Genomic DNA, 24,396 nt, shown 5'->3' with positions numbered 1-24,396 from the left:
TTATTGTTGAGGAAACATTTTCAGATCATCCTGTGAGGCAATTATCATATCACATCATTGGATTATTGTATCAGAATAGACATCTCAATATTCACAACACCAGCCTTATGAGACTCACTAACTAATATATCAGCATAATATGTCACCTCTGGCTCATACGGGATAAGCTTTACTTAAATCATCACGTATCACATACTGTATGACCATCCACATGTAGTCGTCTATATTCGGCTCAGAAAATGGGTTGTGCACTCTAATCTTAAATGCCACACACATTAACATTCACATTCTGAGTCTACCCGAAACATTACATCCCGGTCTGAGGTGTGTCGTGTCCACGCAGGGTTTTGGGTTTCCGTAAGCGGGCCCAGTCAGCAGAGGAGGAGAGCGGCGCATCGCTCCAGCACCTCACCCTCACAGAGTTCCTCAAAGAGTACGTGTTCGCCACAACGGCCTCGCACCCATGCATGTGTAGCTTAACTCACTCTCACTCTAACCCCCCCCCCCCCCGCCGTAAAAAACCCATTCCCCGACTCATCCATTAACCACACGGATTCTTTTTCTGCAGCTGTATGTGACCTTTTTTTTTTTTTTACGGCAGGTCACTGCATATGTTTGTGCATGTTTCTCTTCTTTACGTCCTGTCGCCTTTTTACCGAGAATGCTGAATGGAAGTAGCATAGGTTGGTGCAAATAGCTGACACATTATCAATTGCATCTTGCCAAGGTCAGACTATAAATAGTATCCCCTAGAGTCCATAGTGACTTCCAAGCATGCCAAGCATGTTGTTAAGAGCAATAGTCTGTGGTCCAGGGTTCCTGGAAGACCATCTGGACATTGTTTCAGTTCAGCATGACACCAATGTACCTGGTTATCTGACTCTTAGTGTATTAAAAGTACTGAAATGTTAGTTTTAGAAAGAGTTTACATGTTGGACCTGAATGTTGCGATGGCCGCTGACTTGACGTGTTCACGCTGGAACAGGATCGAGGACGAGGAGTGGGATAAGTACATAATCCCGTCGAAGGTCGAGTCGGAGAAGTACAAAGTCAGCCGGACCTTCAGCTTCCTTAAGAGCAGGATGTCCAGCACTCGCAACAAGACCAAGGTGAGCGAAGATTTCTCATCTATGTGTGTTTGAAAAAACGGGGATTTGAGAAAGCTGAAACAACCCTCCCCCGCAGTAGCGCAGTAAAAGGTTTACCACCTTCGGCGGGACAGGCCGGGTCTGAATTCCTGTGCTGGGGAGCCCATTGTCTGCGTGCGGGGCCTTTATTTGGCGAGGGAGGAAAAAGAAAATTCCCCTCAGGTCTTAGCAACGGGACGCAGTGAAATTATCCTCTTACATAACGCGTAGACCCCCCCCCCCCAACACACACACACACACACACACACACAGCGAGAGGAGCCAAAACACATTCCATAGTACAATCTTATAAACATGTGCGCATGTGTTCAAGAACATGTTTGCGTGTCTGTGCAGACGCACATGGAGAGTCGAAAAACAAAACATGCACTCTTCTAGTCCGATGAGAAAATAAACATTGCACCATCACACACATGCACAGAGGAATCCCCCCCCCCCTCTAAGGATGAAGCACCATAACAGCAGCGGTCCTCTTGGACTTTCACAAAGTAAACACAAGCGCTCACTCAGAGGCCCCCTTCGTCCGCAACTAACCCCACTTTTAACAGGTGCATTTCAGCAGGAAGATGACCACTACGGGCCTCTTTGAGTCATGGTATTTCTACGTCGGCGGTGTACACGATATTGTGGCATTGACTGCAGTAAACGTCATCTGAGTGAGCGCGTTTGTGAATGTTCACGACTTGCGTTTCAGGTGAAGGGGAAAGAGGTGAAGGAGGGAAAGGAGAAGACGGGAGCCGCTAATGGACACCAGTTTGTCCCGGCGACTGCAACCGGTCCCGCGCTCTGTGTGGCCTGCGACAAGTCTGTTTCTGGGAAGGAGCTGCTGCAGTGCTCCTGTAAGTATTTTACTGTCAGCGCTGTCGTTGTGTTTATGTCCCACGGCGGCTGAACTGTTTCAGGGTTTGTTTAAAAGCTCTTGGCACGTGCCGCCTTGCTGTTTTTCTTCACTCAGGAGACGTGAAGTACGTTTTTTTTCTCCTTTGGTCGCGAGGAGCAGGGCAGCTTGGCAGCCATCCGGACACTGATTCCAGAAATGTTGTCATTGTTTGTTACCAATCATCTGATGACATTAACTTGGATTTCATTTGTTTTTGTCCGTAGACTGTTTCCTCAATGTCCACAAAAACTGTCGAGAGTCTGTTGCAGCCTGCGGCAAGGTAACACCACGCACTTCATTTCATCTCAAAGCCAACAAGCACAAATAATGAATTCAGCCCGTCGAAAAACAACCCAAATACAAACAGTGTAGTGTCCTTTTTAAGATGATATTATTTGCAAGAATGTCAAGAGTCATGCTTGAGCTTCTCTCAAATTTCTCATGGTTTCACGAGTCAAACAAGGAAGAGAAGTGTTTTTCCACCATTAAAGGGCCACTCCACCAACTCTACACATAGAGGTCAGTTTATCTGTCACAGTGAGCGTTACTCAGCCTGTGAAAACGGGCGAATAATGTCTTCTGTGGCTGGGGAGGAGAAAATATCTCAGCTTAAGCTTGGAGACTATACATTTGTAACAAAAAAGATGGTGTTGATGGCATTATGGGAAACGTAGGTTCGTTATTGGTGCTTGATCTATACTAAGGAGGACTAAGAGTCAGAATATCTTGGCCTATGCTGCTTCAGCTTCAAACGTTCTTTCTAAATGATCGTCTCTCACGAATCCTCAAATTCTTCGGAAGTGTAATATCACTGGAGAACCCGCTTTAGTCGATCAAAATGCAGTTACATGACGTGTATTTTGAAATAAAGGTGCCCTGGAACAAATGGGTTGAGTGCATTCCCTTCCTCCTAAAACATTTTCCAAGCCAATTCTTTAAATATTTAAAAATCATTCGTAGAAGGGAGAATCATGGGCCAAGGAAGAACCTATTAGATTTTGGCACAGATCCGAATAACACGCCAGATATACGCATTTCTTCTGCAATGTCAGCAGAAGAGCGTCGAACCAACAACCTGCGACCGATTGTAAGCGTCCTTTACCACCAGTGGTGAAAAGCTCCACAAGTCGCCTTTAAGTACACATTTAACTCTCCCTGAACTGAAAATCTGTCTCTCTCGTGTTGTCACTGTGCTACAGCTATTGTTATTCAAACTCTGAATCCAAAAAGTTCACATATGGTCTCAAAATCACTGGAAATTAGAAATGTCCATGTCCAGCGGTTTGAGGCGCGTGCCGTGCAGCGTTAGCGGCGACATCCCCGGTTCAAATCCAGCTTTCTATTGCAGGTTATTCCCTCCGCCTCTGCCTGTGTTTCCTGCCGTCTCATAAAGGCGAAATGCCAAAAACAAGATATAAATCAGCGACAGGCTGAAAGGGAAGCGGGTACAACAGGAAGACTAAGATTCCAACACTTGGTGACAAAGGAACTTCCCGGAATGTGTTTGAACATGTCAAACCGACGACGTATTACAAAATGTGCCTTCCATGTATTTGTTTGGACATGATGCGACTGGTAATGATTATGTGTCTCCTCAGAAGCCGCAGGAGAGGAATGCGTTGCTGCTGAAAAGCAAGACCTCGTCTCTCCCACACAGTGAGTCAAATATTACAGCGTGCCCCCCCCCCCCATCTCTCCTGTAATGTGTCCTCCCTTAGTCCTTGATTAAGTTTGTACCTGACCTCCCTTGTGTCCCCTGTTGTCGATTAGGAATCCCATTGCTCCCCCCCCCCCTCTACCCTCTACTTGTTGTTCTTTCCCTGGTAAAATAAAGTTACATTTTAATCCGTCTCAGTGGGGGATCTGGCCTGGATTGTGCTTGTGTGTGTACTTGTGCGTTTCCCTTGCACTGACGGGAATTCCTTGACGTGAAGCTCTGTGTCTTCGACCGTCCGAGTGTTTGATGTCCGACAAAGATGTCAAGTGTCAAACCCGATCAGCGTCCATTACGACAGCATCTTGTCACAAGTTGGCAGGCCGCGTGCCTAGTTAAACAATGAAAGAGGACTGCGGACGTCCTCGCAGCTTTTATTATTGGGTTACTGCCACACTCGGGGACGACGTGGACGTAAAGAAAGCGCGATGGCATTTGAGGTATTTATTTGTGGAAGGGGAAAGTGTGACTAATTCCTCTTCCTTGCTCTTTTTTTCCTGGTCTGTCCTCCAGACTCTGTGAAAGACAACTCTCCGGCCACCGTTTTCTCCTCCTCGTCTTCACTTCCCACGACGACCAGGGAGAAGAGAGAAACAGTCGCCCCTCTCTCCAAAAGCTTCTCCATCTCTATAGACAGCAGGTAGGATGGCAGTGTTTCCTTTGTGTATCAGTACGTAAGGTGGTTCTAACCTACCAAATCTGATTTAATTCATCTGGATTACAGTATGTTGGGATGTCTAATTCCAAGGAAAACACTTAACACTTGGAACAATGTGATCTTGAATATCAAACTGGAATCAGTTTTGAAATGCTGACTTAAATAAAACCATAGTTCACAATCATGCACACCCATGCAAACACTCTCTTTGCCCTAAAAAACAACCAAAAGAACATTCTAACTAACTCATTTTGTGTCTGTGCAGACGGCTGAGCGATGCAGCGGGGGTGGACAGTGAGTGTGGAGTGACAGCTTGCACCTTGGCTGATGAGGGAACGCCGGTCACAGCGACTCCCCCGTCCGCCGAGCCGCCGATCGCCGCGCAGGGTGAGAGAGACGAGCTTACCACGTGATTGGTCACACCTAGACAAATGTAACATTGCGAATTACTGTAGAGTGGATTTAATAATAATAATGATAATGTAGTGGCCATTTGTCGGAAAAATCGAAACCAAACATAAATCAAAGCGCCACTGACACACCATGAGGTTTGTGGTTTACGCAGGCAAAAGAGTTCATTGACCATACAGGATTCAGTGTTTCTCATGAAACTAAAGCACAAAGAAAGTCCTGTCGCTGCCACTCATGCCATGCTTAAAAAAAACATAGGCCCACCCCGGTGCATGCTGGTCCTGTACCTACCTACTCATATATATATATATATATATATCCGCAGGTGCCCACAGTGTTACCCAATGCATAAACGAATGAATGAAAATCTAAACAAGCAAACATCTAGAATAATTAAACAATACTACTTATGGATAAAATAACTAAATACTTGCATCAAATAAATTGCTCCTTCAGATAATAATGATATTAATCATGATAATAATTATACTTTTTATTTGTATAGCACGTTCCTAAAAATAATGTTCACAAAATGCTTTTCACACAATGAAACAAAAGGAAGCAACAACAGGAAATAGAAATAAACACACAATAAAAAAAATTAAATTCATAGAACTAAGACCAGATTAAAACTTTGCCAGAACTGAAACGTGCATAGGGAGTGAATTACATAAAAGCCTTTTTATAAAAGTGTGTTTTTTGAAGGGATTTGAAAGATGAAACTGTCTAGCTTAATTTCCTCAGTTAGTCCTCAGGCAGTTAGTTCCGTAGTACAGGCGCCCTAAAGGAGGAAACACAGTCCCCATTAGTCTTCAGCCTGTTGCCCGTAAGAACAGCCATAAGAGCCTCGCATGAAGATCTAAATCTACGTCATGAAGAGTCCATCAGTATAGGAGGGGGCCCGGCCTCTCTGCGCTTTAAACACAACCGGTAAAGTCTTGCTGTCAGCCAGTGCAGGTATGCAAAGTCTGGGGTCTCTCTGTTTAGTGCCAGATACAAGCTTAGCTGCATCATGTTGAACAGGCTGGAGACGCGAGATCCATTTTTTTGACCGAGGCCGGTAGAGAGAAGAAAGACGTCGTTCATTGTTTTCTGTCCCACACAGATGCCGTCGACGCTCCTCTCATGAGCGGCCTGTCCGCTGAGCTGCTGGGACTCGAGGTTGAGTCGTGGAGTCTGGCGGTCAGCCCGGAGTTCTGCAGGCAACGCGACAGGCACACCATTAAACGGCAGGAAGTCATTTACGGTGGGACAATTCTCCTGAATATAGAGTATATATATGGGTGGAGCCAAAGACTCAAGTGACTAGACTTGGACCTGATCTATATATCTTCAATATCCATTTTATTTTGAGGAACTGAAGCAGTTATGAAGCCACTTGCTGTTCCACTTGGATTCATTGGTTTGCCTTTAGCGATCCCTTAACCCCCTCTCATTGCCCCCCCCCCCCCCCTACATAGAGCTGATGCAGACGGAGCTGCACCACATTCAAACCCTGACGGTCATGTCGGGGGTGTTCCGGAGAGGCATGCTGGAGGAGCTGCAGCTCGACTGTGACTGCGTGGCCCGGATCTTCCCCTGCCTGGACCCCCTGCTGCTCTTTCACAAAAACCTCTTCGGAACGCTGCTGGAGCGCCGACAGGCGGCGGCCCAAGCCGAGAACCCCCGCAATTACCTCATCCATCAGATTGGGGACATTCTGCTCCAGCAGGTCGGTTCAGACGGTTTCATTCACATAAACTGCGCACGGATACGTGCTTCTGATCGACCTCTCACGGCCTCTCGCTCAGTTCTCAGGTGAATACGGCGAGGAGATGAAGCAGGTGTACGGAGAGTTCTGCAGCCATCACACCGAGGCCGTCAACGTCTTCAAAGAGCTGCAGCAACAGAACAAAAAACTGCAAAACTTCGTCAAGGTAAGCGCCTGCTTCCAGACCTCTTCTGCTTTTTAAATAAGCAGGTTTACAGTGAAATGTCGAGGATTGAACGGGTGCTCATTTAACCTCTCTGCTCACAGCAACAGAGCAATAACACTCTGGTGAGACGGAGAGAGGTGCCAGAGTTCATCCTGCTGGTCACTCAGCGCATCACCAAGTACCCAGTGCTGCTGGAGAGGATATTACATTACACTCAGGGTATGTCGGCTCTACTGTGTCCCAAACAAAACTATAAACATGTGCAACTCTTAAGCCTGTTGCATATTCTGTGGAAACTGCAACACAGAGAGCAAGGCAAGGGACATGTTTTATGTTCTTGCATAGCGAAGTGGTCTGAAATTTGTAACAGGATTTAACTATTTGCTGCATGTTTCAGGCCAGACTATTGCATGGAGAGTAATACGCTAGAGACTATATTAACTATAAAAAGAGAGATTATTTCCTGTGTTCAACATCATACTTAACTAAAATATGTTTTTGCAAAGTGAGAGAATGCTTTTTTAATTTTTTGCTGGATGCTTGAGAATGATATTTACTTTCCATGACTCGTGACAATTAGCAGTTAACGAATAAAGAATAAAAAATTGCTAAATAAGCAGAGAGCTGGCATGTGCTTAACCATTTTCTTTATGTGTTGTCTAACTGGAAATACATTTTTAAAAAACAGTTTTTGCCTGGGTAAAATATCATTTTAATGCCACACTTCTTTCCCCTCCACAGAGGGAAGTCGGGAACACTCTGACCTGTCGAGTGCCCTGGCCCAGATCCGCGACGTCATCGCTGCGGTGGACCTGACCGTGAATAGGTACGAGAGGTGTCAGGAGCTGCAGGAAGTGCTGGCCCGGCTGGAGAACAAGAGCTTCGCCAAGCTAAAGAACGACAAGGTGTTCCGCAAACAGGACCTGCACAGCAAGCACAGGGATCTGCAGTATAAAGGGCTGGTCTACTGGAAGACCGCCACGGGACGTCTAAAAGGTGTGCGTGACTCCAACTGTGCCACGAGATCTTTTGAGTTTTAACTGAGCACCAATCTACATGTATTTCTCGTCTCCCCTTTTCAGATACTCTGGCTCTCCTGCTCACAGATGTTCTGGTTTTCCTACAAGAGAAAGATCAACGCTTTGTGTTTGCTGCTGTGGTAAGAACTCTTTGAAATAAAAAAAAACATCTTGTCCAAGCATGTCTACTCATATCTCCCCCTCCTTTATATCATCCTGACCGGTTGTATTTTCTTTTTTTTCAGGACCAGAAGCCTCCTGTAATCCCTCTGCAGAAGCTCATTGTTCGAGAAGTAGCCAACGAGGAGAGAGGGATGTTCCTCATCTCCGCCTCCTCAGTGGGACCGGAGATGTATGAAGTCCACACCACCACTAGAGACGAGAGGAACGCGTGGATGAGACACATACGACAAGCTGTGGAGAGGTGTGTGTGTGTGTGTGTGTCTGTGTGTTAAGTCTACACTACAGTGTTTGTGTGCGCCTGGTTTATGTGTGTAAGTTCATGTTCGCGTGTCACCTGTCATCTAACCTACTGGTCTTACCCGGCAGTTGTCCTGAGGAAGAGGAGGAGGAAGAGCGAAGTGCCGAGACAGAGGAGGCCAGGCGAGTGGCAGAAGTGAGAGTTCAAAAGATCGCCAAGTTCCAAGGTGAGAACACTTCCCCTCCTCCATCATTCTTCAATAGAAGCACAAAATGCTTCCGGAGTCCTGATCCTGGTGTTTGTTGTGTGCAGAGACGCTGTCGGGTCAGGACCAGCAAATCTGCAACAGCCTGGAGGAGAAGTTACAGCTCTACGCTGAGCTCACTGAGTTAACTCTCCGCTCGCCAGAACCCGTACAACACCGCCATCTGCTGGTACAACCGGACGCCGACGGTGAGACGCCACGACAGGCCTCGGCACTGCTCACCGCTGCGCTCAGAGAAGGTAAGAGAGCTGCTGTGTGGCTACTGAAGGGCGAAGGGCTGTGTGACGCAGCAGTGTCACTTCCTGTACTGTACATATTTAACACGCCTGATCATGGCTAATGATGTCACTGTGATTAGTGACTAACCTACATGACAACATGAACCTGAATGCATCGTGCTGGCAGACATTTTTTTAGTAAAAGGCATGACTTTTAATCAAATAAGGAGCAGCTTTGCAAAGCTCAACAGCACATCATCTGTTTTAATTAGACTTACAAACTTCAATAGGATGACTCTGCTCATTTGAAACATATGATATTGTAGGAAACAACACAGAAGTGTGACTGAATAATATTTTCTTTAACTATATGCTATACTGTAGGTTTGTGTTCTTCTCATTGTTGGTTGGCATTTGAACATCAGACTCGCAGCAACACTCTCACGAGTTTTTGCTCCCTCTGCAGCGGAGAACCTGATCACCATTCTGCAGAGTCGTGACGGCCTCGCGGTAAAAAGTCCGAGCTCTCCGCTCCGAGGACCGGAGTGCTGCAGCTACAACAGCCACGGCAGCAGCATTCAGGAGTCTCCCTCTGAGCGTGAGTCTTTTTGTGATGCTTGTCCTTAACACTACTTGATCTTCACCGATGCAGGCGAACCACATTGCGAAAAAAAAAAAAAAAGTGCAGGCGATGACGTTTTTCTTCTCGTTACCGCAGCGGATTATCTGAGCACGCTCAGCATGAGCTCCGCCTCTCCCGGATCAGACGGCGAGCTGACGGGGCCGGACGGCGCGCTGTGGAGCCCGGCTGTCGAGCTGAGAAGAGGAGACGCCAAAGGGACGCTGCTGAAGGTTCAACCGCCGTACCTCCTCCACGAGCAATGATCAAATAAACCCGCGTTATTGTTCACTCTGTAATAACACCGTTTTCTGCAGGTGGCAGAGAGCGTTCAGAGTCTGACTCAGCTCCTCTACAGTCTGCAGGTGAGGAAAGACACAAGGTGCTGAATGCACGAGTGACAGGGTTAGTGACTGGAGCGTGATCAGGTGTCTCCTCTCTGTGTTGGCAGGCCGCCGTGACCGTCCAGGACAGCTGCTATGAAGTCCAGAAACTCCTCCTCCAGGAGGGAGAAAGACCTCAGCTCCGAACCCTCACGTCCCTCCAAAACAGTTTGGTATGAGTCACCTAATAGTTCTGTTAAAATATATATGTCTTTGCCACAGTGAATGTTTTTTAGGAAGTTCTGTCGCCTCCTTTGTGAAATGATGACAGGAAATGTTGAACTGGTTTCCGTTGTCGTCCAGGAGCAGGAGAAGCAGAGGAACGGTGATAAGAGGAAAGAGGAAGTAGAGAAGAGGGGCTCAGAGAGGAAGAAAGAGGAGGTGGACGAGGTGCAGAAACTTCACGTGAAGCTGAAACAGGTGCAGCATCGTTGGGACAAAGAGTGTCTGGCCAGAGAGAAACAACAGGTAGGCCTCGTGCTGACGCGCTCTCATTTGCCTCTCTTTTTTTGCCTTTTCTGCCTCTTTCTGTAGTTTGGCATTACACAAAAAGAAAATGTTGCGGTTAGCGTTGTGCACGCCCACATCTTTCAGTTTCTGATCTTATCGCATCCAAATCCCAGCTGGCGCAGGTAAAAAGTTGATATGCTCCTCTTTCGACTAAGTAATACAATTCTAGAAACAGAGATTCTGATGCAGCTTCATCAGCGTAAAAAGTGAAGGTTGTCACATAACAACAAGACCCATGACCTATGAATTCACCTCTCCCTGATAAGATGTGTTTAGATATCATCAGTTTGTGACGTGCTCTGCTGCTCAGATGTTATTTCCGTTTTAAAAGGTTGTAACTTCCTTTTCCCTTTAACCACAGCTGGGAGGGTTTTTTTGCCTGTACTTCTGGCTTACTGGCTACTTTTCTAAAGATCTGCAGCACATAAACTTAAGTATGAAATGGTGTTTAATAAAGAACCTCAAACACACTCATTGTAGATGTACTGTGTCACAACATCACGATGCCATACACAGCATCAACACACCCCAGACATAAAAATGATCACGCTCAATTGAATAGTGTTATTATTAGTAAGAAAGTATCAAACTATATTTGTATAGCACTTTTTTTAATGTCAAATACTCATTTTCATGGTTTTTACACTTGTGCATGTAGCTTTAGGAAATTCAATTAAGTACTAGGCGCACAGGTCATATCTACATACAACGATAGAAAGGCAGAATAACAGAAAACACAAATACCAAGCACATGCAGGAAAAAACTATAATTAAAACACGCATAACAATAAGAAAATATGCAAATAGCATCAAATGAACCCATAAATAAGGAGTAGATCTCTAAATGCTGTTAAAATGTTCACGTTTGGGTTGAGCCTTCAACCCTGCATATCTAACCCCCAATATGAACAAAAAGCTGCAGTACTGGCTCTGTAGCAACTCTTGTTATAACCACAGAAAAACAGATGACCTGCGCATGAACGTTACTCCGTGTGCGTTTCCCAGTGCGAGCAGGAGAGCGAGCTGGAGCAGCGGGAGCAGCAGTGCCTCCTGGAGGCCGAGCAGCTGCGCTGCGAGCGCGAGGAGCTGGAGGCTCAGCTGCTGGAGTACCAGCAAAACCTGGACCGACTGAGGGACGGCCAGAGGAGTGTGGAGAGGGAGAAGGAGAAGATCGGAGCCCAGCAGAGGCTGCTGCAGCGCTGGAGGCACAACCGCCAGAGCAGCCTGCCCGTGACGATACCGCTGGATGGATACAAGGTAAAGGAAGGGAGAGACGAAGGTACAGCAATGAATGAAAGCAAAAAAAAAAAGTAAATAATAATTGGTATTGTTTCGACGTCCCAGGTGTCCAGCCACAGCCGCTCAGGCAGCCTGGATGGTAACTGCTCGGTGTACGAGAACGAGGCCGCCCTGATTGCCTCCCTCCAGCAGAACCGCCGGCCCGCCAACAACAACCAGCACCAGCACCAGCGTCTGCTCTCCGCCCCGCCGACGAAGAACCGCGACAGCCCGCTGCACAGCTCCAGCTACGCCGCCAACCTCGGCCTCAGCGCCAGCCTCTACAACAGCCTCAACACCCTACTGAGCCAGGCGCACGGCAAGCAGCCTCCGGATGGTCGGACGTACCCAAACCACGGCAACAACCGCGGCGGCCCCTGGCCTCAGAGCAACCCCATCCAGTCCAACAGCAGTAAGTGTGCTCATGCCCCCCTCCCCTCTAAACACAGTGTGCTGCAGTTAAGTTTCAGCTCGGCTCCAAAAACGTTTCTCCCTCCAAAACATGTTGTTGTCCCTCTCAGCAGACTTCAGCCCGCCGTTGGACAGGCACTCTCCGGGTCCCTGGAGGTCAGAGGTCACCGGTCACAGACTCTATGAGGACGACGACTCCACGTCTCCCTCTCTCACCCCCCTCCTTCCCCCGCAGGCCTACCTCTCTCTCGAAGGACAGAACGGGGAGGAGGGAGGCGAGGAGAACATTGTTTATCTCTGAGAGCCTCCAGAGAGGCTGATCTGTTGCTCGTGTGCGTTTGTTACTCTAATGAGGGAAGAGGAAGGAAGTATACACGGATACAAGTGTGCCTTTATCAGCGTATGTGGTGGCCATTAATCGTTCTCTTCCGGCCTCCTGAAACCGTTGTGCCTTTTTACGAACCGAGTCTTTGTAAATCAGCTTTGACACGCATGTCTTTTTTACTGCTCCTCTGATTCTTTTTCGTATCCTTTGCACTTGTTTTGATGGCAGAGGCGCATTCGTACCCCGAACACTGGGACCTAAAGCACCAGGATTATCCGGACAGAAGAATTTAAAAGCACTTAAAAGAAAATGGAGATATTTGAGAAGCCAATTGAGCCCTTCCCCTAATTGTATAGAGTGCTGTTATCTCGCCATGTGATCTTAAATGATATTTATAAGGGATTGTGAGCATCTAAACAACATTAAAAGTATACTGAAGTTATTGTATGAATATTAAATATATGTATAGTTTTATGGAAAGGCTACCTATGCACACTGTGTTGGAAGAGGAATTTATATTCCGATTATTAATGTCATTATTATTATTTCATTCACTTAAGTGCCAAAAATCTTGCTATCCGATACTGTAAGTGATTTGTGTAAAAGAATGTCTGTGTGTTTTCTGTTCATCTTCCTTTCTGATAATTTATTGTGTGTAAATTGCTTCACGCACTGTCGTCATTTGATAATATTTTTGTTGTAATCCTTGTAATCAGATTTGTGCCATATTAATATTGTGCTGTCTATAAAAAAAAACGATTGTATCAAACATCTGTGTTTTTCAGTGTATGTTGCTCCGCCTTCAAAGGCCTCATCAGTTTGACATTTACACACGTCTCGTTGCGCAACACTCCTACAGTGATTGCAGGCAGGCAGACTCGTGGGACTTTCAGTTGGTGCGTGTGTGCAGCGAGTGTCACTGTGTCTGCGTTTTTATGCATGAAGAGGATGCCAAGTTCCAGAACACACTTCATTAACCTGATTTGGTTGCAACTAATCTTTTCTATGGATCTCAGGGGAGGCTGCTTGGACACGGGTGAGTTTTGTTCAGCATCTCCAAATTATACAACTCCTCCAAATGTGTCCTGTAACTTTACATGCGCTGTTTGTGTGTGGGGTGTGTGTATGTATGTGTGTGTGTGCCAGTTTTGCAGCCCCTGAGCCCGAGCATCAATCATCCGCGGGTCGACAGCGACGGGCGAAGCCTCTCTGTGAGCTGGCGGGTGAACCACAGCAGCTTAGTGGGCGACGTTTACGAGATCCAGATCAGCCGCGCTGAAAGCCACGCCGTTATTTACACCGTGAGCAGCCTGCTGAGGGATTTGTTGTCTGGGTTTTGGGGCTGTTTAAAGGCTCTGCACAGTTGTAATTTTGATGGCATTATCCTACTTTTTAACAGCATTCACTGTACAATTCTTCTTTCTTTTTTTTTGTTATTCCAGAAGAATCTGAGTTTATCGTCGGTGGATTCCGATGAATACACGTGGACGTGGACCTCCGATGTGCCTCTGGAGTGTGTGGATCACTCGGTCAGAGTGCGACAGTTCTATAACCGGTCCGTCCCGAGTCCCTGGAGCGACTGGGTGACCAACTACGGTGAGACGACGCTACCCTCGGTGCACACGAGTAGAACTAAACCCAAACGTACATTGTGTCGAGCTGTTTCACTGATAAGATCGTGACAGTGATCGGGAGTGAGGCCCCCCCCCCCCCCCCCCCATCCTTTTTTTTTTTAAACTTCCCTTCCACCGATCTTGTCTTTCATCAGTGTTTCTCAACTGCTGCACATCTGTTGCAATGCACAGTCTACTTATTTTCCATTGGGGGGTGATTAGAGTTCAGTGGCCCCCAGAACGTGCCAAAGGGTTATAGATGCAGCCCCCCCCCCCTCAGGCCAGATCCTCATGACCCTGCTCTGTGACCTGCAGGAGCCCAGGCACAGCATGAGACCCAGATCTTCCCCTCCCGGCAGGTGTTGAGGGAGCACACCAGCGCCGTATTCTGCTGCATTCCCCCAAGAGGAGCTGGTGTTACCAACATGACCTTCAATAACAGTGAATACCCTCTTCTCAGCGTTGGGGCCACTGGAGTCAAGGCCATAACGGTGCATAACCTGACCATCCCAACGACATTCCTCAAGCGGCTTTTACTCTCCTGCAGCGACACAAGAGGCAAGATCAGTCACGCCCGGAACTACATAAGTTGTGAGTTTGTGTTATTCATATTTTTATTTACATTCTTGACTTTTCTTTTTAAATATATATTTTTCCAAAGAACTATTACATATGTGTGTGTGTATATATATATATATATATATATATATATATATATATATATATATTGGTGAAGAGTATATATAGAGTATAGAATAAGAGTATATATGTATATATATATATATGTATGTATGTATGTATGTATGTATGTATGTATGTATGTATATATATATATATATATATATATATATATATATATATATATATATATATATATATGTATGTGTATATATATATATATATATATGTATGTATATATATATATATATATATATATATATATATATATACATGTGTGTATATATATATATATATATGTATATATATATATATATGTATGTATATATATATGTGTGTGTGTGTGCGTGCTGCAGTTCCTCCCCAGAGGCCCGTAAACCTCCGGTGCGCCACCTCAGACATGATTACTGTCATCTGCACCTGGGATTCAGGCAGACAACGAGACCTGGACGATGGCAACAATCAAAAGCACACTCTCCACATAGAGTAAGAGCACACATCAGCGTCAGCAGTAATGGCTACATATTCTTCAACCACACTCTAAACAGGATTACGGGACAGAAAAGGGTCCCAAAACAGACAGTTGGATGTCTCATTGGTTGTTTTTTTCCCACTCCTTTGTTTCTTGTTGAGAACACAGGAACTCCGACCAGGATCCCATCAGGTGCGACCCGTCGTCTTGTTATTTCAGGGCCGTCCCGCAGCGGGAAGAATACAACATCAGTGTGGTGGTGAAGGACCAGCTGGGAGAGGAGACGGAGAGCTACACCTTCAACATATCTGACAGAGGTCAGAGGTCACACAAAGATTAAACAGGATATGTTGTAGCCAAACACTTTAAATTGATGGTGTGTGTGTGTGTGTTGATGCCATTAGTGTCTCCTGTGTTGGAGGTTGTCAGGGTGAGCCCTGGGGTGACACACTCCACTGTGTCCTGGGTCGTCCAAGGCAACTTGGCCCGACTGAACCTCCTCTGTGAGGTCACCACAGACCCGGACAGCAGCACTCAGGTGAGTTCAATCCGCTGTTCACACTGCAGAATTGAAATTTGGACATTTCAGTGCATTTAAAAATGTTAAATAAACGACTACCTTCCGTCTGTGTGTCACAGCTGATTTGCAACAGTGCGAGCGTTCTCTGCGGAGTCAAACTGGAACATCTGTTTCCCAACACCTGCTACTCTGCGAGGGCACGCTGCTCTGCCAACGGCAGGTTCTGGGGTGAATGGACACAGCCCGTATCCTTCACTACCTGTAGGTATCACCAGGATAATGTGGTGGTCAAGCTCAATGAAGTCTAAATCAAGACCAGAGATCAAAAAATGTTCAAGTTAAGACTAAATCAGGCAATGAATGACCTCCTATGGCCCTACGATTGATGAAAACACGATAAAATAAAACTGATTTCATACGGCCCTAAAAACGGTTGAGCCAACAATACAAGTCCTACATATCAAGAAGTTGGTTCAAGGCGAGGCTGTGAGCTACTGGTAGTACCACAGTCTGAGTAAGTACGAGTATACTGGAAGGATCTTCATGTCGGTGATGCCTGAAACAAATATTCTCTCTGATCTCCTCAGATCCGATGGTGACCTTGGATGTATGGAGGAGAATAAAGCAGCGCTCCGACCCGAACGCTCGTCAAGTCACTCTATTGTGGACTCCAGTGAGACACTGTGCTTGTTTTGTTTTTTTCTACCAAAACAGACACTTTTTCCTCAACATGACCCCCCCCCCCCCCCCCCCCCCTCCCTTTGTTTTCAGCATGTTTCCGGCTCAGCAGCCACCGTGGACATCCAGGGCTACGTAGTTCAGTGGTCCCAGGGAGGCCAAAACCGGACCGAGTGGAAGGACGGCAGACAAACCCAGGCGGAGGTCTCCATCGATGCGGGACAGCATGACTTCACCGTCCAGGCGGTTGTTCTCACCGGCTCCACCGTCCCAGCTCACATCACCGTCCCTCAGAGGGATGACAGAGGTGAGGTTCTCTTAGTTCAGTGCTGATGGAGGTTTTCACTCTGCAAGTGTCCTCTAGTTGATTTTTGTTCTTGTTGTGTTTTGGGATTTACCCTCACTCCTACTTTTCTGGTTGCAACACCACGGTCTGAAATGTGCGTCTCTGCCCAGAAACCCTCCCAGTGAAGAAGCGGGTGAGCAGCAACACGGCCGCTGGTTTTAACCTGACCTGGGACCACGCGGACACCGCCACCTGTGGCTACACTGTGGAGTGGTGCATCCTGGGAAGCGCAGTACCATGTACCGATGCGGTGCGTTGGGTGAAGGTGCTGGAGGGAAACAACACACTGGTCCTATCTGCTAGTGCGTTTTTGTTGTTTTCTTTAAGTGGTCTGTAAATGCACATTACGTTGTTTTTTTTTCTGTTTTGGAGGAAAAAAACATTTTGTATTTTTCTTTATTTCGCAGGACATTTCAAAGCAGGTTGTAGGTATATATTTAATATCTATGAATGCACAGAAAATGGACACAGACTACTGGAGGCGCAGACTGGATACTCGCAAGAGCTCCGTGAGTGTTATGTACTGGAGGAGTGTGTCTGTGTTCTTGTATTCATGTTCTGCTGGTTTAGTAGAGGGGTGACGGTGTGTTTCAGGTGACGCTGACAGTTCAACAGACAGTGAGACACACTGCAGAGGAGATGAGGTCTTGACGTGGTTAAAGTCTTTATCAGAGGACATCCTCCAGATGTTATCTATGCACCATCACTTTCCTGTTTGTCAGATATGCAGAGAGGGGGGAGAGACAAAAAGGCATGCAAATAATATTCCTGTTTACTGACAACCAGTTTTCATTTTATAAAGAAAAACACAAAAGCGATCAGATCGAAGCTTTTGCGGCAGGTTGTGACATTAGCACAGCGATGCCGGCGGCAGATTAAAAAGTCCCTGTAGGTTCATATCAGAGGAGGAAGTTGCGTTCTTGCTTAACGTCTGTTGTTTTGATTCTATCTGTCGTGTTCCTCAGAATCCGTAAAGTCCCCGAGTTTGGTTGAACCCATTCAGAGCACATCATCCTCGGTGACGCTGGAGTGGAGCTATGACGAGGACGATCCGGCCCACCCGGCATTCATCACGGGTTACCTGGTTACAGCACAGGGAGTCGGGCCTGGTAGGTGCAAAGGAGAGCTTCCGGTGTTCAAGAATAACGGTGTTCATAAACAAAACGTGCAAAATATGACTGCTGTGTATTTATCAAGCTTGTGTACGTTTTTAGATCAGCTCAACGTGTCTGTGGCGGACCCCCGCAGGAAGTCAGTGACCATAGAGGGCCTGCAGCAGAACCAAGAGTACGCTTTCTCTGTGAGCGCGCTCACTAAGGAGGGGCCCGGAGAACCAACCAGTATCAGCATCAGGACCAGAACCAACCGTGAGCTCCAGAACATCCAGTGCAATCAAGAGAGATACAATATTTCTTTCTTTTTATTTTAGAATCTCCACACGTGTCAGATTCCATGACACAGACTTGACATTCATCTTGCGTTTCCTCTGGTAGATGCTGCTCACCTGGCCAAGATACTGACTCCCATCCTGTTACTGCTGGGCTGCATCGTTCTCATGTGGCCTCAAAGAAAAATGTGAGTAACTTGATCTTTAAATCTTGAGTTAAACGTTCCTTCCTGCAGAAGATGACCAGAGGCCTGTACCATGACGCAGGGTTCTTATGCTGCACACCTAAACCGCTGATCAGATGAACACGTATAACAGCACCGCCCTCCTGACCAATCAACGCTCACTGTGCGGGTCAAATATTACGCAAATATAAAGATCACATTTCCACACATGGAAAATGAGAGAGAAAGTTCAAAGTCCTGGAAAAGCTTGTGTTGTGCTGCCACGTGTCACGTCACGTGGCAGCACATGCAGGTTACAACTGAAGTGTCCCAAACTCTGAATAATGTACGTTACATTCCCCTTCAAATGTAAAATATGAGGTAATGTTGGCTGGTAGTTATTGTTACTATTGTTACAAAACTCAGAGTCTTCCATTAAAGGGTGAAGAAGTCATAAAACATGACAGACATTTGATGCTTCATTCAAAATCCGCAATTGAAGCTTCAAAAGTAAAAGAAAGTTTGGTACAGCCCTCGTAATGGGCTAGTATTAGCTCTCTCTCTCTCTCTCTCTCTCTCTCTCATATCGTTGGGTTTCTCTTCCAGGCTCAGGAGTGGGCTGAAGGAGATATTTGCTTATCCTGCTGGTATGAACATCAAAACCCCGGAGTTAGACGGCTTCCTGCACGAGGTACGGACAAACCAGTGAAAGAGTCGAATCACGCGTAGAGAGGGAACGACTGTGTGCTTAACCATAAGATACACTTACTACAGAGCACTTCATGTTTGTTCTTTTTAGAGAGCATGGAATTATGAAACCATTTCAACAAACTGAATCTGATCAGGTCCTTCCTCCACCGTGGTTTAAAAATGATTTGTTGTTATTGGATTATTATAGATTTCATAAACACTTCATTCAGGTTAGCTGCATTGTTTTGTTAAATTCCAGGAATATTGGCTTATTTCACTCACGTTAGTCATCACACAGACACTGTGTTAGTAAATAACAAACCGTAACACTGTTAGTGTTTTGCAGAAGAGTTCAAATAGAGCATGGGAAAGCAACTCTTCAATAAAATAACATTATTTCTTTATACAAAATTCTGTATCTGTCAGTCTGGGTCTTATGCTCATATTCCTGGTCCATTATAATAAGCAGTCACTTTCGCAAGAATAGTGGCACTCAGGGCAATGACAGATTTCTTTAAAACCCAAACTCAAACAAATCATTTCAAACATTTTCACTTTCAGTGGAGACTAGATTTAATGCACAACCATTCCATGTGCAATAGGCCCACCGACCTGCTTCTATCACCTGAAGTTAGTGTAATTATCGGCCTCGTATTAATATTCTTTCTGCATGTTTTGCACAGACTGCTGAGCGGCTGCGGTCCCAGAGGGCAGAGGAGTGCAGCAGCTGCGACATAGAGATCCTGAACACCAGACCTCCTCTGGACGAAACCACCGCACTGAGCGATCCCGATCCCCGTCCCGGTTCCCTGTCCTCCCCCTCAGCCCGGTTGCTGCTCCAAGCGGACTACTGTCCGCAGTCGGTCCCGGCGCTCTGGGACGGACCGGCTCTTCAGCCGATCAAATGCGTCACCAACGAGACTTATTTGCACACCGGGGAGGATTTGTCTGAGGCACAAGAAGTCCCGTTCACTGGAATCCAATCAAAGTTTGAACCATGTGAGGGTCTGCAGGGGACAGCTAGTGTTCTATATGCTTATATCTCCATTGATGGGTTCAAAGTTCAGGTTCAAACCTGCTGACGTGCTTCTAGAGTTTAAAGACTGTAAATAGATGCTTTGTTCATTAGGAATGAGTCTGTGGCTTTCTAATGCAAACACAATAAGCTTCTGGAATAGTTTTAACTTTCATGGTACTATCATATATTCTATGGTATTAACATTTTAGGAAATGAAAATGATTGATTTGGCTATATGTGAAGGCTATTTGTACGTTTTAAAATCTCACATCTGAGGAAACCGAGTGTGGAATTGTTACATGTGCAGCTTCATCAATAAACACACAGAACCGGTTTATAGCAGGAGAACTCCCCTACAGCCAATAACCACGTTGACGTATCTTTTTATCCGAGAAGAACAGCTGTGTGACAATGATCTTGTTTATTCTCCTCATTAAAGCTCACCCTGAACGCCCTCATGAAGGGTTACATAAGTGTCGACAGTTGGTACTGGTGTAATACGTTTCGACAAGTTTACAGCACATATGAGCACTGACTCTTCATCCTACAGCACATATGAGCACTGACTCTTCATCCTACAGCACATATGAGCAATGACTCTTCATCCTACAGCACATATGAGCAATGACTCTTCATCCTACAGCACATATGAGCACTGACTCTTCATCCTACAGCACATATGAGCACTGACTCTTCATCCTACAGCACATATGAGCACTGACTCTTCATCCTACAGCACATATGAGCACTGACTCTTCATCCTACAGCACATATGAGCAATGACTCTTCATCCTATAGCACATATGAGCACTGACTCTTCATCCTACAGCACATATGAGCACTGACTCTTCATCCTACAGCACATATGAGCACTGACTCTTCATCCTACAGCACATGAGCACTGATCCTTCATCCCACAGCACATATGAGCACTGACTCTTCATCCTACAGCACATATGAGCACTGACTCTTCATCCTACAGCACATATGAGCACTGATCCTTCATCCTATAGCACATATGAGCACTGACTCTTCATCCTACAGCACATATGAGCACTGATCCTTCATCCTACAGCACATATGAGCACTGACTCTTCATCCTACAGCACATATGAGCAATGTTTTATTGAACTGCCAGAAATCGGCCATGAATCCGTGGCTCATTGCAACCCAAACCATATTTTGATGTTTTGAAAAAAAATGTGTACGCACAAGTCAAAAGATTGGTATCCTGCTATCGGTTACATCGGCTCTGCTGTGATGACTTTCAGCAGAATTTCCGCCAAACACTCTTCACAGTTCCGCTAAATCTCCTCCCCTGAGCTCCACTCTGGTTTCTACAAGCAGCAGAACCGGTTCTGTCAGACCGGCGCTGTGGTGTGGCTGTGACGGAGCCAGCTACTAGAGTAGCGAGATTGTCAGAAGTCCATACACACATTTCTTTCCTCATTCTTATATAGAAATTAGAAATACACCATGTATCAAAGGAGAAACCATGTGGAGTCTGACTCAAAGTTTCACCAGATCGTGACGCAGTCACAGAAATGAGCATTTATTCCTATTCACATTGCACTAAATCTTTTTTTAAAAAGTCAGTTTTATCGAGTCAGAAGTATTTCAGCAGTTACAACATCCTGAGTGGATTTCAAAGCAGACAACAGAGGACAGATATAAAACATTTCTACATTTCCACAGTGGATGCTCGTGTCCAGGCGATTGGCCGATCGGTCACGGGAGCGAGCCGTGACCTCGTTGCCTCAGTAACGCAGAGTTCACAGAAGAAGAAGAAGAAGAAGAAAGGGAAAATAGAAAGCAGCAGGCTCACATCAACATGGAGCTTTGAGTGAACAGCAGTCTGTAAAGCTGAGGGGAAACACCGGTTTGATCTTTGGATCGATTAGGAGGATCTTCTTTGGTGGCATTTTGTCACTTTGGTTTTTTTTTGTCGTCTGATTTTAGTCCACACCACTGAGATCCAAAGTTTACCTGGCGAACAGACACGGGACACCCTCACACCTGGAAGCCAGTCTTCACACAGACGTCCTCTGTTTCACTCTCACCCTCAGTTTGCTGTGCTTTCTGAAAAAGTGAAACACAAATGAGTGCGTTCACATGACGAGTACAGAAAAAGAAAACATTAATATGAAGCGGGGGGGGGGAGTCATAAGTCTTTTCTTTTCATGAGCTGGGATACAAAGTGCAGACATGCGACGCTAAAAGGCAGGTGAACGAATGCCAGTTTGCAAGAGCGCTGTGTCAACAAAGTTTTAAATTGGAGAACGCGAGTGCGTCTGTTAGTTACCGTTGGGGCGGCGACACCATGCACTTCCAGAGGACGGCGTAGAGAGCAAGCAAAAGGGTAATGAACACGGTGGCTGCAATAGCACCTGAAAGCAAAAAAAGCATGCGTTAAAAACACACGCGAGGACACGTGTGCACCAAGTGTACGTCTGCAGGGAGTACTGCAGGAATCATTTGTTTACCCGCTTTCAATCCCGTGAATGAGCCAGCTCGTCCACAGAAAACAAAAAACGGTTTTATGACTATGCTCATTTTCTTATCCATCATATATCAAACAATTTCTCCCTTCCTGTCGGAGACATCAGGTTCGGGTCAAAGCGGGGCTCACCGGGGATGATTCCACTGGTGCTGGTTAAAGAGCCCTCTGTGTGAGAGGGATGAGTGGCAGCTGTAATTGAGCCTTCATGGAGGGAGAAATAAACAGAAATACTTAACAGTGCTGATATAAATAGACAATGTGAGATACGTTTGCCTCATAACTGATTCATTAACGAGAATAATATATAGGATTTAAAACTATCCACCATCTTTGTGGTCAGTAACTCTCCTCTCTAATAGACTAATTTAATACGTTTTATTATAGGCATTATCTAAAGCATTCATATACCACCAAGTTACACTTAGATGTCATAAAAATAAAAGTCAGTATAGTGTGTCATAAAAAAGCAAAACAAATGATTTTTTTTTGAAAATCACATTGTGTCATAAAAAGTTAAGAAAATGTCACAGTATATCAAAAGATTTTTTAGTCATTTTATAGTATGTCATAATTTTTTTTTATTGAAGTCAATAGCATATTGTAAAGAAGTTTAAGACATCATTTTTAAAAATCATGTCATGAAAAAGTTTTAAAAATTGTATTTAAAACCATTAATAATGTCAGTGAAAAAAGTCAAGTCATAAAAAAAAAAAAGTTTAAAAAAAGTAGAGTACGTCATAAATAATGAGCATTTTGTGATCACTTTTACTTTGGACGGACACTAATCAGCCTCTTTGGAACTTTGTTCTCAACTAAAGTAGTTTTCATTGATCTGAAGCTGACATACTACTAGGTAGGATTTACCCATTCATCTGGCACTGTAATCTGATTTAGGTACAGTGGTAATACATGAAGTTCCGATTTTTATAAAGAACTAAATAAAAAAAACGTGTATGTATATTCAATTTATAGAAAAAAAACTAACATGGAACCCAGTTAAACGGCTCACGAGGGAGCTGGAATACATCAAACTCACCATTCCTCAGGGGAACAGTGTGTAAAAGATGTAGTGTCAGATCTGGGTCAACCATCTGAAAATACAGCAAAACATTCGCGTTGGAACAACAAAAAAGAAAAGTGGAGCACAGGGCACTGACACAGGACACACGGCTCAGTCTTACGCAGGTTAAAAAAAGCCAGTTAATAGAAGTATCTGTAGACGAAGACATAGAAAGGAAGAAGTGAAGTGCAGACAGGATCAGTGAGGCTGCTGGGAAACGTGTTGCAGGAAGTCCCAACAATGTGGAAAATCAGAGCGCGTCGGGCATCAAAGATAAGAAAACGTGCAAGATACAACATGTAGAAGAAAGCCACAAAGGCTTTTTAACCCTCCAACATTTTACGTCGAAGCACGTGCTCCTGCAGCTGGGTGATTAAAAACAGCTTCCAGTCGAGCCCTATACTGAAAACACTGCACACTGAAGTAACGTTAAACCATCTACGAGTCAGCTTTCCGTCGTAAAGTTACGATTCTATCCTAAAGAGAGCTCTCTCCCCGTGTTAGCTTCTTACCTCCGAGCTGTTCCCGTCGCTGGTGACGGTCTTGCTCTTGTTTTTCACCTCCGTCCACATTTTCGTGCCCGCGTTCAGCCGAACTTCATCAGTTGGTGTTTTCTTCTCACCTCAGTTGTGCGCCGAGGCGCGCCTCTCGTGCTGCGTTCAGGTGCATCTTTTTTTAACTCGTAGCCTTCTCTCCTCTTTACGTAGACCGGAACCTCGCGCCATGCTGTAGGTCTATTAGGCCTACGTATTTGTGTTATTGAAGGAAATGTAGGACATTGCGATTTATCAGTCTCAATTATAGATTTTGTATTTTCAATTGTATAACAAATACATTTTGCCAATAAATGCTCTTTAGTTTACATGTGGGCCAACGTTTGTTGAAAAGACCTCCTAGCTAAGTACTTTAACTTCTGATACTTTACTAACTTAATTGTTTGCTACACTCTCGGGCCTTTCTTGGAGCCCCGTTCCTATTTAGCTTTGATATTTCCTACAACACGTGAAGGACACGCCTGTGTCTGGCCTACCTGTTTAAAAAGAGGGAGAGGCCACGCCGCGTTGGTTTGCTGATCATTACGATGTATAATAAAG

At 45.4% G+C, this 24,396-nt stretch overlaps 3 protein-coding genes across 4 annotated transcripts in view; 2 read left to right on the top strand and 1 right to left on the bottom strand.

Moving 5' to 3' along the window:
• Window positions 1–12,897, top strand: part of LOC306696816 (rho guanine nucleotide exchange factor 28-like) — a 37,106-nt gene extending 24,209 nt beyond the window's left edge. Inside the window, exons 16-39 of the mRNA XM_079160523.1 lie at window positions 344–433; window positions 986–1,109; window positions 1,843–1,987; window positions 2,253–2,308; window positions 3,627–3,684; window positions 4,256–4,382; window positions 4,666–4,787; window positions 5,917–6,057; window positions 6,272–6,522; window positions 6,602–6,727; window positions 6,829–6,946; window positions 7,469–7,723; window positions 7,810–7,886; window positions 7,992–8,170; window positions 8,296–8,393; window positions 8,480–8,671; window positions 9,117–9,248; window positions 9,369–9,502; window positions 9,587–9,634; window positions 9,721–9,825; window positions 9,956–10,120; window positions 11,168–11,419; window positions 11,507–11,852; window positions 11,962–12,897. Of these exons, the coding sequence (XP_079016649.1) occupies window positions 344–433; window positions 986–1,109; window positions 1,843–1,987; window positions 2,253–2,308; window positions 3,627–3,684; window positions 4,256–4,382; window positions 4,666–4,787; window positions 5,917–6,057; window positions 6,272–6,522; window positions 6,602–6,727; window positions 6,829–6,946; window positions 7,469–7,723; window positions 7,810–7,886; window positions 7,992–8,170; window positions 8,296–8,393; window positions 8,480–8,671; window positions 9,117–9,248; window positions 9,369–9,502; window positions 9,587–9,634; window positions 9,721–9,825; window positions 9,956–10,120; window positions 11,168–11,419; window positions 11,507–11,852; window positions 11,962–12,152 (3,532 nt within the window). The 3' untranslated portion in view covers window positions 12,153–12,897. The remainder of the gene's footprint in view (window positions 1–343; window positions 434–985; window positions 1,110–1,842; window positions 1,988–2,252; window positions 2,309–3,626; window positions 3,685–4,255; window positions 4,383–4,665; window positions 4,788–5,916; window positions 6,058–6,271; window positions 6,523–6,601; window positions 6,728–6,828; window positions 6,947–7,468; window positions 7,724–7,809; window positions 7,887–7,991; window positions 8,171–8,295; window positions 8,394–8,479; window positions 8,672–9,116; window positions 9,249–9,368; window positions 9,503–9,586; window positions 9,635–9,720; window positions 9,826–9,955; window positions 10,121–11,167; window positions 11,420–11,506; window positions 11,853–11,961) is intronic.
• A 284-nt stretch (window positions 12,898–13,181) lies between these two features.
• osmr (oncostatin M receptor) lies at window positions 13,182–20,212 on the top strand (the record flags this gene model as incomplete). The annotated part of the gene is made up of 17 exons (XM_079160655.1): window positions 13,182–13,212; window positions 13,323–13,477; window positions 13,619–13,772; window positions 14,105–14,380; window positions 14,824–14,953; window positions 15,108–15,256; window positions 15,344–15,477; window positions 15,579–15,720; window positions 16,047–16,132; window positions 16,231–16,444; window positions 16,594–16,785; window positions 16,891–16,992; window positions 17,449–17,592; window positions 17,698–17,850; window positions 17,977–18,058; window positions 18,641–18,725; window positions 19,408–20,212. 17 exons carry the CDS (start codon window positions 13,182–13,184, stop codon window positions 19,804–19,806), a joined length of 2,628 nt encoding a protein of 875 aa, XP_079016781.1. The 3' UTR covers window positions 19,807–20,212.
• A 720-nt stretch (window positions 20,213–20,932) lies between these two features.
• LOC306697942 (uncharacterized protein) lies at window positions 20,933–23,941 on the bottom strand. Of its 2 annotated transcripts, XM_079162049.1 has the most exons (5): window positions 23,815–23,941; window positions 23,279–23,333; window positions 22,372–22,443; window positions 22,045–22,129; window positions 20,933–21,821 (listed from the first exon to the last, which is right to left on the bottom strand). In XM_079162049.1, the coding sequence occupies exons 1-5, from the start codon at window positions 23,872–23,874 to the stop codon at window positions 21,773–21,775; spliced, it is 321 nt and encodes a 106-aa protein (XP_079018175.1). In that variant the 5' UTR covers window positions 23,875–23,941; the 3' UTR covers window positions 20,933–21,772. The 2 variants fall into 2 exon arrangements, with proteins under 2 accessions (XP_079018175.1, XP_079018176.1); XM_079162050.1 differs by lacking the exon at window positions 22,372–22,443.
• Between the last annotated feature and the right edge of the window lie 455 nt (window positions 23,942–24,396).

This window comes from Pholis gunnellus (assembly GCF_910591455.1).
Source record: "Pholis gunnellus genome assembly, chromosome: 6".
NCBI classification, from domain to species: Eukaryota; Metazoa; Chordata; class Actinopteri; order Perciformes; family Pholidae; genus Pholis; species Pholis gunnellus.
The sequence above is the reverse complement of the archived record's forward strand: the minus strand, read 5'-3'. Positions and strand labels throughout refer to the sequence as shown.